The following is a 19660-nucleotide window of genomic DNA, read 5'->3' as shown; positions in this document are numbered from 1 at the left end:
AAGAGTAAGTACAAAGACTCTGAGTTTTAGAAATTACACTTGGCCTACATTTGTTCTGTCATGGTTATTGACTCATTTCAGTTACAGCAAAAATAGTATCACAGTTATCTAGGTTAGTGATTCTCAAACTTTAGCATCACCTGCAGAATCACCTGGAGAGCTTATTAAAATGTAATTGCTGGGTCCCACTCTGATTTTCTGATTCAGAAGTTCTGAGGGGATTGGAGGGAAGGAGTCAAGAATTTTCATTTCTAACAAGTTCTCAGAGAAATGCCATCATTGCTGCAGTTGCAGCAATCACACTTTAAGGATGACTGTGTTGGAGGGACAAAAGGAGGCCACTATAATCAAGTTAGCTTAAGCAGTGAGTGTTAGGAAGTGATTGAGAGATAAGGGAGACACAAGAGGAAAGAGCAGTTAGATAGTCATGTCTGCCCTGGTAAGCTCTTTGGTTTTGACTGTGAGAGAAATGGGAAATATTACATGCCAACTTGAGTTAATTTGATCATTTACATCTTTCAGGTTCTTTTGGGGAGCGGGATGCAGTAAAAGTAAGCTATTCCTCCCAACCTCAATACCATGTTAAAATAAAGAAAATCTTAGGCTAAATTCTTTCAAATTGACAGATATTTACTAAACAAACATTAATTAGCAAACAAGCATAAAAGACTGCATATGATGTCCCAAACTTTTTGTTCCTTAGGTAATCTGATTATATCCTGCCTAAAAGGTTTGCTCAGACAAAACGACATTCTCCAGGCAGTATTCTGTGCAGTCAGCCAGTAACCAAGAATGATCCTGCTCATTAATGGACACTGGGACCTTTCAATATAAAGCTTTGGGCTCCGTTCTGAAAAGTACAGGCTACAGGTCTTGCCAGATTCTTCTGTCCAGGTTGTGTAAGACTAGCAAGCGTCCTTAAAATATTTCAGGTAATCCAAGGTCTTGAATGCCATTAATTTCACCAATGAAAATTCATTTCTGATGTTGATGATGCTAAATCTCAAAGGCTCGGATATTGATTGAGATGGAAAGATGACAACCTTGTAATGAGAAGCCTATGGATGTGGGTTTCCTGGTGCTAGCAACCACACGTGAGGTACAAATTCCCCACTAGGTCAATAGATATCACTTCAGGTGGTATAATTTAATCTAACATTCACATACAAATAATGCTATCTTTGCTGGTGTCTTCTAAAGTCAATTACAACTGTGACAACAAGAAGCAGCGCTTCTCTACACTTTTACACAATAAGGCATATGTTAAAAATGATACAGCACTTTGAGGTAAATTCAGGAGGCTGACCCTGTGGGATGAAGGGCCAAGATCCTGGCACACATGTAGCCTGTACACTAGTGTGCTCCACACATGAAGTAAGATCTGGCAAGAGCAAATATTTGAACCCTTATTGATACTCTTTGTTATGGAAGGCCATCTACTGAGGATGCTCTAAACACTTTAGATGATAAGTTCCATTAGAGGACCTACAAAATCACTTTCAAAACTGAGATACTCAGATTTGCCAAGAATTATTCTTCTGTGGTAAGGCTGCCTCGGCTGTGTTGTACAAGTTATTTGAGAGCAGAAAAATGGATTCATACCCTAGACCATACCACAGTGCTAACATGTCACTTACAAACAAATCACATTTATGAAGTGCTTGCTACATGCCAGAAACTGTTTTTCAGTACTTTTGATGTATTAGCTGACTTCTTTGTGAAAGTCCCAGGAAGTCTCACAGCTGGGGTCTTCAGCCAAGCTCCTAATCCAAGATCTGGACTCCAGAGACTGCTTTCACTCACGCTCACTGCCTCTTAAGCTGGTATAAAATAGATGTTCAGCTAAGTACCTGAGAAGGGCTTGGATGATGGCTGGCCCTTGAACTCAATTTGTGATTCAGTTGTTTAGAATAGGTTGCTATTAAATCACTGGTTAATTTAATATGAATTACCAACTACATCCAACTGTCTCCCAAAAGGGTATATTTGACTGAAAAAGAAACAGTTGTAAAAATGCTGATGTACCAGTGCACTCCTGGCAGCTCAGAGCAAGTGGCTTACTGATTAGGCTAGCAGTTTTTGCTTAACTTTAAATAGCTGCATAGCCCCTATGTCTCACACTGCATGAAGTGCGAAAGACAGCAATGTACCATTTTTGGAACCGGACTGACACAGCCTTGGAGAGCAGTTTGGGTTTTTGACAAAATAAAGAGGCAGTAGGCAAAACCTCAAATTAAAAAGGGGCTAAATAATAGTCATTATTATAATTCACTTTTTATTTAAACTGGGACTTTATTTCAAGTGTGGCTCAACTATTACATTAAATCATTAACTTGACTTAAAATTTTAATCAACATTTAGGGAAGGTAAGTTTCACACTGGAGTTGCTTTTTAATGAAGTCTGTTGGCAAATCTAGCAAAATATTCAAAAGACGGATTTAAAATGCAGTAAATACCTGTATTCATTAAAAAGCTGCATTCCTTCTACCCAGTGATCACATACCTCACACCCTGTGGATGGCAATAAACAAAAGGTCATAGGAATAAGGTCTAGACTTTTAGCAAGGGATGCTGGTGTGAAGGTATTTGATACTAACTAAAGCCACATCAAAAGAACATAAAATATATGTCTGTGAGTTGATTCGGAAGGAGAACAGGGCTTAAAATGGGAAGTGACCTACTTGGGAGGCTGAGGCAGGAGAATCACTTGAATCCGGAAGTAGAGGTTGTGGTGAGCTGAGATCGTGCCATCGCACCCCAGCCTGGGCAACAACAGTGAAACTCCATCTCAAAAAATAAAGGAAGTGAGGAGAGGGAACCCAACCTATATACTCAAACAGGAGAGATAAAGAAGAGATTTTTAAGCCTGACCTGTATCATGGCAGGACAGGCTTCAGGTCCTGAAAGAACTCAATGCTAATGAGATTCAAATTCCTTTCCCTCATCAGATTCAGAGAAATTCTCAGACTTGCAGTAACAAGTCTCAATAACATGGTCATTTCTCTGGAGTGGGGCTCCATCTAGATGTAAAAACCATATTTCAGACTTTTATAATGACCTGTTTAAGGAATTGTTCTAATAAAAGGAAGGATATTGCTATCAAAAGAATAAGAGTAAAGTGAGAAGAAAGTCTGTGAATGCTGAAAATGGATTATTTTGGTCTATGATTGACTGTATTAAACTTTACTTGTCTGCAGAGACATAAAGTGGCAGATAAAGATGTGTGTGTGTGTGTGTGTGTGTGTGTATTTTTATATACAGAGTATAGGCAAGACACATACCAGAACCACAGATTATGAGTTCTGTTTATTTAACAAGACAAACTTTTGTTATAAAAGCTTCATTTTCAAATACGGATTAAAGTTTTTTTTGTGTGTGTGTTTTTTTTTTAACGTTTTTCATTTTAAAAACTGAGTAAGGTTAAATTAATGTGCTGGGCGTGGTGGCTCATGCCTGTAATCCCAGCACTTTGGAAAGCCGAGGCGGGCGGATCACCTGAGGTCAAGAGTTCAAGACCAGCCTGGACAACATGGTAAAATCCCATCTCTACTAAAAATACAAAAATTAGCCAGGCCTGGTGGCACATGCCTGTAATCCCAGCTACTCAGGAGGCTGAGGCACGAGAATTACTTGAACTCAGGAGGCAGAGGTTGTAGTGAGCCAACTGAGCTAGCCAGGTATCCTCAGGAATACATAAATTAAAAGGATTGTTTTCAGTTTTTCTGGGAATTTTTCAAGTCATATAAATTTTAAAAGTAACAACTTTTCTCTGCTAATTTTTATTAGCCTGGTGAATAAAACGTTTCTGGTCAGTGTACAAATTACTACCTGGCCTTTACTTCCTCCAAACTAGTTCTGATATGGTGCAATAATATATATCCCTGCAGAACCATCTGCCACAGGCATCATGTTATTCCTGCTACCTTTCTATGCCTGAGGGCCAGGAGGGCAGTTCAGCCCTCAAACGCAACGAGAAGAGGAACGACGGGTCTCCTGGGGGTTCCCTAGAGGAGAATGGGGACCAGTCCCCTCCTGGGTTGGTCGGGCTTTGGATGGCAGCTCAGCTCCTTCTTCCTGACTAGACTGCCAAAGCCTTGTTTCCCATGGAATAACATCCACTTATTCCTGTGGAAATGGAGAAACAAGGAGCTTTTTCTTCTATGTGCTCAAAGGCTCAAGACAAAGAGGAATAAGTTTAAAGAAAAGAGTTTTAGAATTGGAAGAAGCTGGAATCAAGCTTCTCCATCCGGCTTGTGTCCTTGGAATCCATGAAGAAATTTAAAAATAGTATGTTTCTTCACCAAAGGGGAAGAGTTTAAATTTATCTGGACTCAATATATGAAGCTATATTTCAGCTGTATTAACTTATTAGCAGTCTTTTTGAAGAGTGATTTAGTTCTTACTGATATATTTTGTGTCAAAAGTACCTCTTTAATGTTAGCAGTAATGAAAAATCTACTAATTATTATTTAAAATTAACTTTAAGAAGATACCATTTTAGACTTGCGCATGTGCCTGCTCAATGTATATTTTCAACATCCCTTGAAACCTAGACTTTGTTCCCCATTCCCTCAGCAAAGCAGAGAGACCCATTTTTAACATATGGAAGCATTTTCACACTGCGAGTTATTCTGAGTGAAAAATATGTGATTTACAAACGCTGTCAAATTAAATATGTATTTCCAAATGGTATCAGGTTGACCAAGCACATCCTAGGACACATTCTGCAACTTTCTGAGCCCTTGGGCCTAAATAATGAAGTAGTGTAGAGAAAGAGCAAACAGTTCTTTCTGTCATTATCAATCCAGAAGTTCCACATTTGCTGCTAATAAGCATATTCAAGTAAAGATTACAAGTAACTTTGTCACAAAAGGACACAATAGTCTTATTTATAGACAAAGTAACACCTTCAAACTATGCAGAAATGGGTGTGCCCTGTCAAAAGTAACACATTCTTCTGAGTTATTGCTGCCAGTGGCCGAAAAGAAATACTTATATGGAGATTTTACATTGCTAGGATCACTATGCCATTTGCCTGCAGACATTCTTGATCAAATCTCTTTAGAGTCAGAATATGCACAAATAATGGCAAGAATAACAGAAGCATCTTGCAGTGTTTTATAGACGGCAAAATTGAAGTGCAGGAAGACTCACACAATATAGGATCATGTCCCAACCAGGTTTATACAGAACCATGGAAGGCAGGAAAGAGCCATCACAGCCCAGGCATGTCACCTTTCAGAAAAGAAGCTGTAAAATAGTCATTTAACTCACAATGGAAGCCAGGAAGGAAGCTAACTTAGCAAAGAAGATTTGGAGTCAGCTCTCATGTGTTATAGTCTCAGATATCTAAGAATTTTCTGTGTGACCTGAGACGACAGGTCCTGTAATTTTAGAGCCTTAGTTCTCTCATGAGCAAAAGGGTTCAATAACTAACTTCTTGAGGATCATATCATGTAATAACAGCACAGCTTACTGAGCATTTCTTACAAGGCAGGCACTGTGCTGAATGTTTTACATACATGACCTTGCTGAATCGTTACAACTCTGTAAGGGTAGGTCTCATGATCCCCATTTCACAGGTGAGAAAACCTGGGCTCTTGGGGTCAAATGACGTGCTCCAGCTCACACAGTAACTAGAAGAGACAAAATTTTAATCCAGTCTGTTTTTCTCCAAAGCTCAGGTTTTTAAAACCATACCTCTAGTTCCTAGTAGTCATTCTTTTATTTACCAAATATTAATATATTTAAATATGTCTTATAAAGTATGGCACAAATGTAAATTTTTATATTACACTAGTGCATAAAAGAAGCATCCTTGGTGATCAGCCAGATCTAACTTGTCATAGTACTTCTTAAAGTCATATTCAGTTAAACATTTCAAAAGGCAAAAGAGTAAAGACTAGTCATGACAGGTATATGCATTTCATATAGTAGCTATTATCTTTAAGAAGAGAGAAAAAATAATAATTCAAAGATTAATATTCTGACACTAAAACAATAGTAAAATATAATGGAGCATGCTGTGACAGCCATTGAAAAAGATCTATTAAAAAACAAAGAAAGTCATTATAAAACCATTCTACTCCCTGATCACCCCCAAATAAATAGCTCACTGCACGTGATGATCATATCTTTGGGGATCAATTACAAAACATTTTCAAAATATACATACAAATTCAGTTTCTTCAGTCATCACTGTATTTGATTGACAGGGTGATTTGCCTGATGTTCTATATGAAACGATTTAATGAAAATTCTGTTTTTAGGACTCTGTGAACTTCTTCATAAAGACATTAATGAAGTAAACAACTTTAAAAAACGAGAATTATTTTTTCAATTGAATTATTGCTGCTGCAGATCCCCAGTTTCTTAAAAGCAAATGAAATTAAGTCACTGGCTATGGCCCACTACCACATGTGGCTGGATTATAAATGAAGCAGCACAGTTTGGAGTTATGTTTGGGGTGAGAAGTACATTCAACACAAGAATTTTCAAGGGTTTGGTTCTACTTTCAGAAGGGTAGTAGGTCTGTGTTTGATACAACCTATGAGTCTTCTTGCCTCTTGTTCACATTATATATTTTCTTATCTCTATGTCTTGGTTTTTCAAAATTGTTCGGTGTCTAGATCTAGACCAATGTACAAATCAGTAGAGGAAACAGTTGAGAGTCTTTGGAACTTAAAATGAATGGTTTCCTTGAAGATTATCAGCATGAGAATCAGATGTATTCAGAAAATGAGATGGATTAGACAAAGCACTGGGTAATAATGGTTGTAATCGGTCATATTGTCAGAGAGTTTTCTCATCTTCTCCAATTTCTTCTTGTGAAATGATTTCCATTCTGAAAATAACTGCTTTCTTTACCAGCTTGGTATTGATGAGAAAAGAGGAATAACTTTCCTTATTTTTTTTACATGTTGATTCTTTTTTCTCTAGTGTGTGTTTGTCATAAATGAATATAAACTAAGAAATGTTAGATTTCCTAGAGTTGGCAGTTTATAACTTCATTTCTGATAAAAACTTTAAAGCAGTTAAGAACAAGTACAGTTAAAATTGCAGTTAGATCAAAAGGGGTAAGGGTTCCTACTCTTTTACTTCATATACGCTGGTATAAAGATCTGAACACAAAATTGGTTACATCTTCAACAGGTATGATCAGGGCTGCAATCATTTCAGCAGGATCCATTCATCTTGTGTCTCCAGTTGAGTTAGTGCTTTGTGAATTAGCCTGGAAACTTTCTGTATAAGTTGCCTCTCTTTTCCCCAGAGGCCTGGTTATTTTACCCTGAAATTGGTTCTCATGAAAAGAACCAGAGTGTCCCATTACAGTTAATAATGTCAGGCTGTGGCCCTACCACCTCCTTCTGTAAAGACAGACTTTTTAATCTTTTAGTAGATAGTTTATTGCTTATTTCATTAAAAAAATTTTTTTTACAGATTTCCCCCACATATGGCTAGAAATAAGTAGAAACAAGTACAGAATGTCTCATGCTTGTGGTTCCTTTGTGAATTGGCACAGGTTCCTTCTTCTGGGGCTACAATTTGCCCCTTCTGTAAACTATCTTGAAAGACTTCAATATAGGTTTGGTTTTTCGTTTGTTCTTTTTTAAAAAATCAAGATTGTGATTCAGACTTTCTGTATCTCCTCTTCCTTGGGTTCCATATAGAGATTGAGATCACCTGCTATGATTTGTCTATTTTTTTTCTACAGATAATGTCAGTTTTTACATTTGAAACTTCAGATGTTTCAAATTCTTCTTGAGGAATTTTAGAGCTATGGCAAATGTTTTTGATGTAGTTTATGCTTCCAGTTTAAATTTTTGCTTTGCAGCAATGAACATTTTAATCAATATTCAGTCATCTCAACCAGTGACATTTTCCAAAAAAAATTGTCCATGTAAAGAAGTTAGATCTTAGGCATATCATTAAAACAGAAAGCGAACTTTTGCATGTGAGAAGAAATCATTAATTGCTTCAAGCAGAATATCCGAATGGCTAATTTTAATATCAATATCAGTATTGATATTTCAATATCCTTTACCACAGAGACTTCTTTGCAAGTACTTAGGGTAGCCCTTGACTTCACCTTACATTGAATTGTAGTAATTATAGTATATGGTTTGGATAGTAATTATTTTCACATTAATTGTGAGCATACTCAGAAGATCCCACAGGTTTAGTCATTACTAGTTAGTAGTCACTACTCTACTACTCTAACTAGTGACTACTAGAGTAGTCCAGGAATCTTTACTGCCATTTTCCTAAATTTGATCTCAGTTGACAGAAATCTGAATGTGCTCTAGAGGACTGCTTATCAATATTAGCATGTCTACAAATCACCTGGGGATCTTATAAAATGTAGCTTCTGACTTAGTAGGGTAGGGTGGAGACTGAGATTCTGCATTTCTAATGAGCTCCCTGTCAATGCTGCTGGTTCGTCTGGACCACACTTGGAGGAGCAAGGATCTCTAAGACTATTTATGGGCCACATCTGAATTTGGAAACTTCCTGATATCAAAAAATAAAAAGAATAAAAAAGATAAGAGAGAAATGAGAAGCAAGCTAGGGGTAAGCATAAAGTAACGAGTGAAAAGAAAAAGAAAGACTTTTGGGGAAGAATGAGGCATTTCCCCCAGAGCTAACAGAGAGTATATGGTTTGGCTGTGTCCCCACCCAAATCTCCTCTTGAATTGTAGCTCCTATAAATCCCATGTGTTGTTCCCAGTGGGAAATTATTGAATCATGGGGACAGTTTCCTTCGTGAGTTGTTCTTGTGGTAGTGAATAAGTCTCATGAGATCTGGTGGTTTTATAAAGGGAAACCCCATTCGCTTGGCTCTCAATTCTCTCTTGTCTGCCTGCATGTAAGACGTGCTTCTCACCTTCCACCATGATTGTGAAGCCTCCCCAGCCACGTGGAACTGTGAGTCCATTTCTTTACAAATTATCCAGTCTTGGGTGTGTCTTTATCTACAGCATGAGAACAGACTAATATAGTGAGTCCATATCACATAAGACAGCAGAGAAGGAGGGAAGTGAATCTAACTTTTATTCAGTGTCTCCTATGCAGCCTGTATCCTGACATATTGCTACATGTTTATATATGAGTGGATAGATAGATGTCTACATCTGAATATATGGAGAGATGTATGCATACATGAAGGATGGATGAATAGACAGATACAGATAGATATTCTGCTTTGTTTCAAAAGCTTAGAGAAGTTGTAGGTGTTCTTGCATGCATATACTGCTTAAATCCTCATAATAGCTCATATATATACACACACACACACACACACACATATATATATATATATACAGAGAGAGAGAGAGAGACGAAAAAGCTGAGGCTCAAGTCCTTTATTTAAAAACACAGCTCTAGGACCATCTAACTTCCAAGCTCTAAAATCCATGCTTTGACAAGCCAGAGAACCAGACGCGGTGAAGAATGATGAGAAGACAGGGACATAAGGAAAGTACTGGAGACTGGGGTGAGACAGTGCACAAGGAGCAGAAACTAGAGAAGAGGATGTGGAAGAGACATGTGGAAAGGTCCAGGAAGAAAGGGAGAAGAAAATGCAGGGACTGCCAGGGCTACAGTTCAAGTGGATAATTCCAGTCCTGGTAGCAATTAGAGCTGACCTATTTGGCAGTGCCTGCCCCTCTGCAGGGGTTTGTTGCCACTTTCTTTCCTGCCAAGATTGTTTACACAACCTTTTTTAGCCCTGGCTAGAGTAGCCTGGTTCTATCCAGCATGGAGAATTTGGTTTCTATTGCAGGAAGTCAGGGACCCCGAACGGAGGGACTGGCTGAAGCCATGGCAGAAGAACATAAATTGTGAAGATTTCATGGACACTTATCACTTCATCAATCCATACTCTTGTGATTTCCTATGCCTGTCTTTACTTTAATCTCTTAATCCTGTCATCTTCGTAAGCTGAGGATGAATGTCGCCTCAGGACCCTGTGATGATTGTGTTAACTGCACAAATTGTTGTAGAGCATGTGCATTTGAACAATATGAAATCTGGGCACCTTAAGAACAGGATAACAGCGATTTTCAGGGAACAAGGGAGATAACTTTAAAGTTTGACAGTCTGTGGGCTGGGCAGAACAGAGCCATATTTCTCTTATTACCAAAAACGGGTAAGATAAATATCACTTGGGGAGAAGAATGCATTCCCAGAAGAGGCCTCTGAATGGCTGCTCTGGGGGTGTCTGTCTTATGCAGATGTAAATAGGGCTGAAACACGCCTTAGTCTCCTTCAGTGCCCCCAGGCTTGCTAGGATTAGGAAATTCCAACCTGGCAAATTCTAGTCAGACTGGTTCTCTGCTCTTGAACCTTGTTTATCAACGACAATGCATGCACAGCTGGACATGGAAGTTTATTAGTGATTCTAGTTTCGCCCTGACCTTGTGATCTCGCCCTGACCTCCCGCTTTGTGATCTTTCATCACCCTTGAAGCATGTGATCTCTGTGACCCACGCCCTATTCAGACATTCCCTCCCTTTTGACAATTGCTAATAAAAACTTGCTGGTTTTACAGCTCAGGGAGCATCACAGAACCTGCCGATATGTGATGTCTCCCTCAGACACCCAGCTTTAAAATTTCTCTCTTTTGTACTCTTTCCCTTTATTTCTCAGACCAGCCAACACTTAGGGAAATAGAAAACAAACTACATGAAATATCAGGGGCTGAATTTCCCCCATAGGTTTCCACCTCTACTACACTACCAACTGGAAAGAAGAGGTGTACTGAAATCTAGGTCGGGGAAGCTGTGTAGCAGAAACTTGGGGACGTCTAGAAACTGCCTGTCCCCCATGCCCACTGGAGTACAATGGAACCAAAGGTACTCCATTCTCAGCAGCTTACTCTATCTTGACATTTTCTTTTGACTCAGTAGATCCTTTCAAATTCCCACCTCTGAGAGGATCCAGCAACAAAATCCTCCAGTTACTTTCCCAGTTGAAATAGGTTTATTTGTCAGAGACCAGGTGTCATTTAAAGATACGGAAATAAAAGGTAGGGACACCTTATAACCCACCCAAAATTGGGGGGGGGGGTATATAGTACATATCAAAATAGAAAAATAAAGTTTATTGTAAACATTGACTGTGATAGTATAATACTTTAAAATCCTGGAGGACAAAGCTATTAAATATATGCATAGTATTCAGTTGAATCCTTTTTTCCCCTATACATACCTATGATACAATTTAATTTTCAAATTAAGCACAGCAAGAGATTAAGAATGATAGTCTAGGACAATTTTAACAATATACTGTAATGTTATGTGAATGTTCTCTCAAAATGTCTGAACTGCAGTTGACCATGTGTAGCTAAAGCCACAGATAACAGCGACAACTGTACTGGATTTTCTTCCTAGTGAATTCCTGTCTACAGACTCAGATGAGTGTTTTGAGTAAAGGTGAAGGCCAAGGACTAAAGCAAATGTCTTTCAAAGGTTTAGATGGCATCATAAAAAGCAGATCTTCAGTTATTCTGTGGAAGTTTTGACTGCTTTCTGAACTCAGTGACTCCATCTTACTCACACCTTTATTTCCACATATTTTAATGTGAAGAACAGTTAAGTTCAAGAAGCAAGGTACTGTATGCTTGCTGGGCAGTATACTTCAATAAGAAGTCTATTTTTGGCAAGCAGCATGGGGCTTGTCTTCTACTTCTGGGAGTCTGACACTATGGTAGAAAAGGGATTATTTTTTAATTTAGTTTTTATATTTTCAAAGTTACACATATTCATGTGATTTAAGGAATCAAATGGTTTTATGAGGCTTTTCTGGAAAAACAGGAGACTCATCCTTGTCCCCTCCTTTGCTCTCCCTTTTCTTGATCCCCAGAGACAACCGTATCCAACTCTCACTACTGTTTCTTTCAGCATTAACCTCCGTATCTCCATATATCACACTATTTCTTTATTTTTATGTTTAGGCTCCATTAGGCTGCAAAGTCAGTTACCACTTATCCTTCTGCCTCCCAGCTTCCAAAATTCTGTTGCTATTATTTCTCTTCATTTTTCCTTGTATTTGTGGTGGATTCCTCTTCCTCCCCGACACAAAAAAAGCCTTATTATTTTGTGATTTCTGATTTAAGCAGGGAGTTGAAGTTCACGTGTATGGTCAATCAACTTTGACAAAGCTGAAAGTCCTGTTGTTTCATACTGATTTTTCTTAGCATAGTGCTGGATTATGTCACATATCATACATTTGGGACTAATTTGTGCCAGTAGAGCCATATAGGATAATATATCAGTACGATGCATTGAAGTTAAATCAATGGTTTTGGAGGTAGGAGGCCTAGATTTAATTAAAGGTGTTGCCACTTACTAATGGTATGCATTTAGCGAGGCACTAAACCAAGCCTTAGTTTCCTCATCTGTAAGTGGCAGAAACCATATTTAATCCACAGAATGATTAAAATAATTAATTTAGACCAGATGATGGATAAAAGCACTTGGCCCACAATGTACCCTCCTTGTGGAGCAGAATTACAAGTAAACTGAGATTGAATTAATAGATAGTACTTCGTGTTCTTTCTTATAACAGGTACTCAATACAATATTTGTGAGGTGAATGAATGTCTTCTCTTAATGAAGTATTTCAGAAAAAAACAACATTGAATATTGAGATTCATTAAATGCTACATGAATCTCAAAACAAGCAAAATAGCAAAATTAACCTTTACGTTTTAAAGTCTTTCTAATCCCCTCATTTTCTTTCATTGCCACAGAAGACTGTATTTTAAACTTTTAATTATTCGATTTCTCTTAAAAAAAAAAGTCATGGATGAACGATTTTAAAGAAAGAAAAGAGCAGCCTCATCAGCTCTTTTCTAGAACTTAGACTAGCCTCTTAGTTAGATTCCTCATTTCCTCTCCCTTAGTCCCTTCCCCCCAATACCCTTTCATCACCGCGGAAGGGGTGATCTTTAAAAGAAAAAATTCCTATCAGAGCAAATCACTCCCCCGCTTAAAATCCCTCTTTGACATCCCATTTTTCTTGGAATAAAAACAGAACTCCCTGGCAGAACCTACAAAGCCTTGCAAAGCTCCAGCCTCATCTCCAGTCCTGTTTTGTAACCCTTGCCCACTGTTTTCTTAGGGTATCAGCTACACTGGTTCCTTTCATTATTGAAATGTGGCAAGCTCCAGCCTTCCTCAGAGACTTTCCTCTTGCTTTTCCCTCTGCTTGGAATGTCCTTCTTCAGTGTTTGCCTGGCTAACTTCTACTCATCCTACAAGTCTGCCTGAATATCACCTCTCCTGGAAACCTTACCCTGACCCCAAAAACTAAGATTCTCTTGTTGGTTACTTGTTGAGAGCCTGGTACTTCCCTTTTATAATGCTTACCCCAGTTGAACTTCAATAATTGTGTAATTAATTACTTAGTTCTGTTTCTCCTCCTCAGTGTAAGCTCTATAAAAGGCAGGGACTACATCTGTTTTCTTTACTGCTTTATCCATGTTAAAGGAAAAAGTTTAGACAAATTAAATTTATTAGAGTTTAATTGAGCAAAGAACAATTTGCGAATCAGGCAGCCCCCAAACCATAATGAGTTGAGAGAGACTCCAGTGCTGCCATGTGGTCAGAAAAAGGAAACAGAAAAAGGAAAGTGACCTGCAGAAAATGGAAGTGAGATACAGAAACAGCTGGATTGGTTACAGCTGGTTTTTGCTTTGCTTTATTTGAAGAGTTGGCCTCTTGTGATTGGCTGAAACTCAGCGATTGGTAGAGGAGTAAGTTCCAGTCTGTTTACACATCCAGTTCACTACGAACAAAGAAATCTTTAGGCAGAATTTATAAGGCGGTAGCTTTAGGCTAAACTTAATTTAACATCCACAATACCATGCAAAATGTCTTGTACATAGTCATTTCTCAATACATATTTGTTGAATAAAAGGATTAATGACTATAGTAGAAAGGAAAAAAGGCTACATTTTAAATATATAATTTTAAGGACCCTGTTTTTATTTTCAGATTCTCCTGCTGGGTTAGGTAAACAAATCTGCTGTAGACCCAATGGCTTGACAAATGCTTACTTTTGACTCAGTCTTTGAAGCTAAGAGAATTGTTTGGGAGAAGGGGAGAGAACCTAGGGGGAAGAAGTATGAAGGTTATCTCTTTGCTAACCAAGTTCTGGGCAGTGTCAAGAAGGGAAGGTGATTGTGCTGCCACTAATGCACCTTCAGTTAGACCATGTATCCCTAGCTTCCAGCACAGTGCTTGCATAAAAAAGATGCTCAATAAATATGTGTTGAATTAATGGATAAAGGTGGCCTTTTTACTTCGCCATATGCCCACCAAGCTGCAAGTACGCTTTGTGACTTCCTCTTTAATGCTGCCATTGAAGATCACTTTTGCACGTTTTTAGCTGTATGTTTTGACAGAGGGAAAGTCAATATATTATTTGTGTAGGCTCAGATCAAGTCATGCTATTTAGGGATGATTGTCCTAAGCCCAGTTTGGAAGAGCCCCATTTATTATTCTAATTAGTAAATACTCCACTACACATTCACAAAAAGTATTTCTTTTCAAAATCTCTGCAAATCTCACTGCTTAAATCTAATGTAATTTCTGGAAAAGGAGCTCATTTTGAAAAACAACAAAGAATTGAGTTATAGCTTCATATGAATGGCAATGCCAAAATATTAGTGAAGATTTTCTGCTGGGGATCACTTGGCTCCAAGTGAAGACAGCATGGTAAGTGCTTGCATAAAAAAACTAAACAAGGCCGGGCGCGGTGGCTCACGCCTGTAATCCCAGCACTTTGGGAGGCTGAGGCGGGTGGATCACCTGAGGTCAGGAGGTCGAGACCAGTGTGGCCAACATGGTGAAACCTCATCTCTACTAAAAATACAAAAAATTAGCTAGGTATAGTGACACATGCCTGTAATCCCAGCTACTCAGGAGGCTGAGGCAGGAGAATGGCTTCAATCTAGGAAGTGGAGGTTGTAGTGAGCCAAGATTGTGCCATTAGCCATTACACTACAGCCTGGGCAACAAGAGCAAGACTCCATCTCACACACACACACCAAAAAAAAAAAAAACAACAAAAAAAAAAAAACAAAAAAAACAAAAAACACCCACTAAACAGTTTTATTTCACTGGACTGGGAAGAGGTATGCAAGTTCACATGGCTCTAGGAGATTCACAAAGCGTGTTTACAGACTTTATGACACTCTTAAAAGATTGTGATGAAATGGGGAATCCCTTTCTGGCATTTAAACGCTGTATATGTCTAGTAGTTTCTTGAAATTTGTCAGCTAGAGCTTTATTTATTCAGCTCAGGGATAGCAAATTACCTCAGTGCATGCCAAGACAATACACTGCTAATGGCTGCTATAATGAGAAAAGTTCTGAGGTCTTACTTGGTCTCATCCAGAATGTGTTGTCATCACTTAGCAATGATAGCTATGAGTTTTAGAATGGGGATTGGTGGAATGCCAGATATCCTTTCTTTAAGGCTTTTTTTGTTTGGTTTTGTTAAAATTTAAATCTAAAAGTCTCATTTAATCTTCACATAAACTGTATGAGGTAAGTACTGCTATAATCTCGATTTTTTTTTTTCAGATGAGAAACTAAGGTAAAGATACATTGTTTCCCAAAGTATTTAGTCAATTAGTGATGGAACTTATATTTGAACACATGCTTATCCAAACTAACTCCAGAGCCCAGGCTCTTAACTGCCACATAATATTTCTTAAGAATTCTGAAGCATTCATATTTAAAGCTGTTAACACTTATGCATACCCTAGAATGAATTTCTCTCTATTGTCTTATCTAAAATAAGAAAATACAAAATATTAATAAGGCTGGCAAGGTTGAAGACAAACTTTACCTACTTTATAACACTGTGTAATACTAATTTTTTATCTAAATATCAAAAATAAAGTTTGGTGTATGACTACTCTAGTGAAGGAAATATGAATTATTTCTGGATATTTTAAGGTTGTAATGCAATGCATGTATATCATTTATACCTCCACATCTAACCTAAGTGGAAGTACTACTCCTAGATTAGATTTTTCACTCATTGAAACTTTTTATTCTTAAAGTAATGGTGTTAATCACCATGCCCTGATGAGATTCTAAAGCTACATAATTATATTTTGCTTTCCTTAAACACTTAAAGCATGTTCTTTTAATGGGATTACCTATTTATGGAAAGATACTGCTATCATTTCCCCCAAGTGTTTATTTCTGTAATTAACTGTTAAATTATTTATAAATGTGCAATTTATAGTATCCACATAAAGTAGCTTGGCTTTTACCCAAATGCAGAGAAAACAAAAAACAAAAAAAAGTCTTCAAATATTTTTAGATGGTGTAAGAAATGTCAGAGCATGCTTTGATTTATTGCCTGTTTTCTTTTTTTTTTTTCATAGAAAAATCTGTCATTGCTCAACCAATATTTGTTTTTGAAAAGGGAGAACATACTTTTAAGGTAAGATTGTCTATTTCTTTGTTTAATTTTACTTTGACAAAGATAATTATATTTCAGGAAGCTAGTTATCCTGAAAGATATCACTGCTGCTTAGGTTTATGCTGTTCTTTACCAGCAGAGTAGTGCCTCCAGATTATTGATATAGTCAGGATTTACAAACATCAGTTTGGCTGGAATGCGAAGCCAGAGACCTTGTCTTGGAGCTATGGATAACATACTGTTTCATTATAGTAATATCTTTATTTGGAGTAACTTGAAAACGGGAGGAGTTGAAAGAGATTAGGAGGGCTATAGCTCCTCATATGAGTCCTCACCACTGACCTAGCCTAAAATCAGGTAAAAAAATAAATTCTAAACTACGATATTTGATTTTAAAGGGACCTTTTGAACTCTGCCTGTTTTTTTGGCATCATACTAAAATCATCCGTTTTGAAAGACCAACAGTAAGATTAGTTGCTGGGCGTGATGGCTTGCGCCTGTTATCCCTGCACACTGCTAGGTCACAGTGGGAGGACTGTTTGAAGCCTGTGGTTTGAGGTCAGCCTGATCAATAAAGCAATACCTCATCTCTACAAAAAAAAATAAAAAGAAATTAGTCAGGCATGGTGACATGTGCCTGTAGTAAGTCCTAGCTACTTGGGAGCCTGAGACTAGAGGATAGCTTGAGCCTAGGAGTTAGAGGTTGCAGTGAGCTATGATTGCACTGCTGGCACTGAAGCCTGGGTGACAGAACAAGACCTCATCTCTAAACAAACAAAAAGCCCCACTAGATTCTCACTTTACCTTATTTCTTGGTATTCATTCTTATCCATGCAGGTAATTTAACCTACTACCCACAAAAACACTAAACGTAAGAAACACTCAACCTCCAAGCCCTTGTTTAAAAAACATTCCTGGGCCCCACCCAAGAACAACCACTTCAGAATCTTGAGAATAGGTGCCTCAAAATCTACATTTTTAAACGAACTTTCACAAGTGAATCTGCAGTCATTGAACTATAAAACTACTGGACTAGACTTTTGGTTTTTCTTGACTATGTGCCTAACAAATGAAGGTGAACTGCTTTGTCCTGGCCAGGCTAATTAGCCCTGGCTTCTGAGAATTCTGTAAAGTGGCAGGGTGGAAATCTGATGTAGTAGGTTGGTGCAAAACTAATTGCGATTTTTGCCATTACTTTTAATTGCCAAAACTGCAGTAACTTTTGCACCAACATAATACAAAGGCAAATACTCAGCTCTCCTCAGTGGTTTTGTTTCCTTTCAGAGACCTGCAGAAGACACCCTGTATGAAGTAGCAGAACCAGGTAATGATTTTCATCCTGTATTCCAAAATCAATCTTCATACAAACAAAATTAGCAGACACAAGTATTTTGGCATGTGGCACAGACTGTGTGAAAGTTAATGTTTTTTCTTTTTTTTTTTTTTTTGAGACGGAGTCTCGCTCTGTCACCCGGGCTGGAGTGCAGTGGCCAGATCTCAGCTCACTGCAAATCCCGGGTTTACGCCATTCTCCTGCCTCAGTCTCCTGAGTAGCTGGGACTACAGGCGCCCGCCACCTTGCCCGGCTAGTTTTTTGTATTTTTTAGTAGAGACGGGGTTTCACGGTGCTAGCCAGGACGGTCTCGATCTCCTGACCTCGTGATCCGCCCGTCTCGGCCTCCCAAAGTGCTGGGATTACAGGCTTGAGCCACCGCGCCCGGCCTGCTTTTTCTTTTTTTTAAATATGCCAGTAGATTCACTTTTGTTTTGAAATATGATATATAGGTCCCTGAGAACACTGATGTTAGTGACTAAAATTCACTGTGCTCCACTCCCTGCCCCTCAGCCTATCAAAAACATTCTCTGTAGACCTCAAAATGCATATACAAATTATTGCTGACACCAGTCATTTCTAATTGTTTCATACAAGCATGATATGCCTATAGGTTTATAATCAATCAGCAACCTATTAACCCCAATATTTAAAATAGTGATTTAAGGGTTAATGTGTTATCAAATGATGATCTGTGTAGACAAAAGAAAATTCTGTTTATCCTACCCTATCATGAGTTGAGGATACTTTGTTATTGCAAGTAATTTTAGCCTTCCCATTGCTTTTCTTGCAGAATGTAATGGTTTTTCAAGAAAGCGTGTACGGTCTTCATCTTTTACTTTTCATATTACAGATTCTCAGTCCCAGGGAGGTATGTATAGCCTTGACTGTTGACTATTCACTGTTATGTTTATTCTGAATGCAAAATTACTGAGAAACTTTTCAAAAGAGTAATGTTAAAAGCTTATCAACTGAATAGTGTTTATAATATATTGTTATGTGAAAACAACAAGCTATATAATGGTACAGTGAGTCAGTATTTAAACATTCCATTTATCAGCATTGGAAAAAATACCAAAAGGACATAAGCCACAATGATAGCAGTGGTTATCTTAAGTAGAGGACTTGCAGGTGATTTGGTCTCCTCCCCATCTCCCATGCCTTTGTATTTTGCTATGTTTCCAAAGTTTCTGCATTGAGCATGTATTAGCTTTGTAAGTAGGGGAAAAGGCCATTTTTAAAGTAACCATTGGCTGGGTGCGGTGGCTCACATGTGCAATCCCAGCACTTTTGAAGGCCGAGATGGGCAGATCACGAGGTCTGGAGTTTGAGACCAGCCTGGCCAACACAGTGAAACCCTGTCTCTACTAAAAATACAAAAAAAAAATTAGCTGGGCGTGGTGGCAGGTGCCTGTAGTCCCAGCTACTTGGGAAGTTGAGGCAGGACAATCTCTTGAACCTGGGAGGTGGAGGTTGCAGTGAGCCGAGATTGCACCACAGCACTCCAGGTGGGTTGACAGCATGAGACTCCCTCTAAAAAAAAAAAAAGAAAAAAGAAAGCAACCACCTATTTAAATAAATGGATGCCTACCCTTTGAAAATAATTTTATCATACACTGTGTTCCGAGTAAATCAGTAACTTAGTTTGCTTCTCTTCTATGCTGAAAGCACTCCAGTGATTCCTTTTATAATGAGCTCCATGTCTTCCGCCTTGTAATACAGCATCTATGTGTATATTTCTCCCCCACTGTGAGTTCCTTGAGGTCATCTTCATGGTTGATAGTGTCTTAAATATGGTGACCATAAAATAAATATTTACTGTTGAATGGAATTGAATGGAAATTAATTTATCATCCTCATCAGATGTACTCCTTATTTACATTA

At 38.2% G+C, this 19660-nt stretch overlaps 1 protein-coding gene across 3 annotated transcripts in view; it reads left to right on the top strand.

The window, feature by feature from the left end:
- The window catches only part of RANBP3L (RAN binding protein 3 like), a 51193-nt gene that overhangs the window by 11629 nt on the left and 19904 nt on the right, over positions 1 to 19660 (top strand). For 2 of the 3 annotated variants that reach the window (XM_003899584.5, XM_009208273.4), the window contains 3 exons: positions 16406 to 16464; positions 17728 to 17767; positions 18570 to 18647. In XM_003899584.5, coding sequence (XP_003899633.1) covers positions 16406 to 16464; positions 17728 to 17767; positions 18570 to 18647 — 177 coding nt within the window. The remainder of the gene's footprint in view (positions 1 to 16405; positions 16465 to 17727; positions 17768 to 18569; positions 18648 to 19660) is intronic. The other variant, XM_009208274.4, reaches the window with a different exon arrangement.

Source organism: Papio anubis, chromosome 5, assembly GCF_008728515.1.
Source record: "Papio anubis isolate 15944 chromosome 5, Panubis1.0, whole genome shotgun sequence".
In the NCBI taxonomy this organism is placed as follows: Eukaryota; Metazoa; Chordata; class Mammalia; order Primates; family Cercopithecidae; genus Papio; species Papio anubis.
Note: the sequence above shows the minus strand (reverse complement) of the source record. Positions and strands in the feature narration are given on the sequence as shown.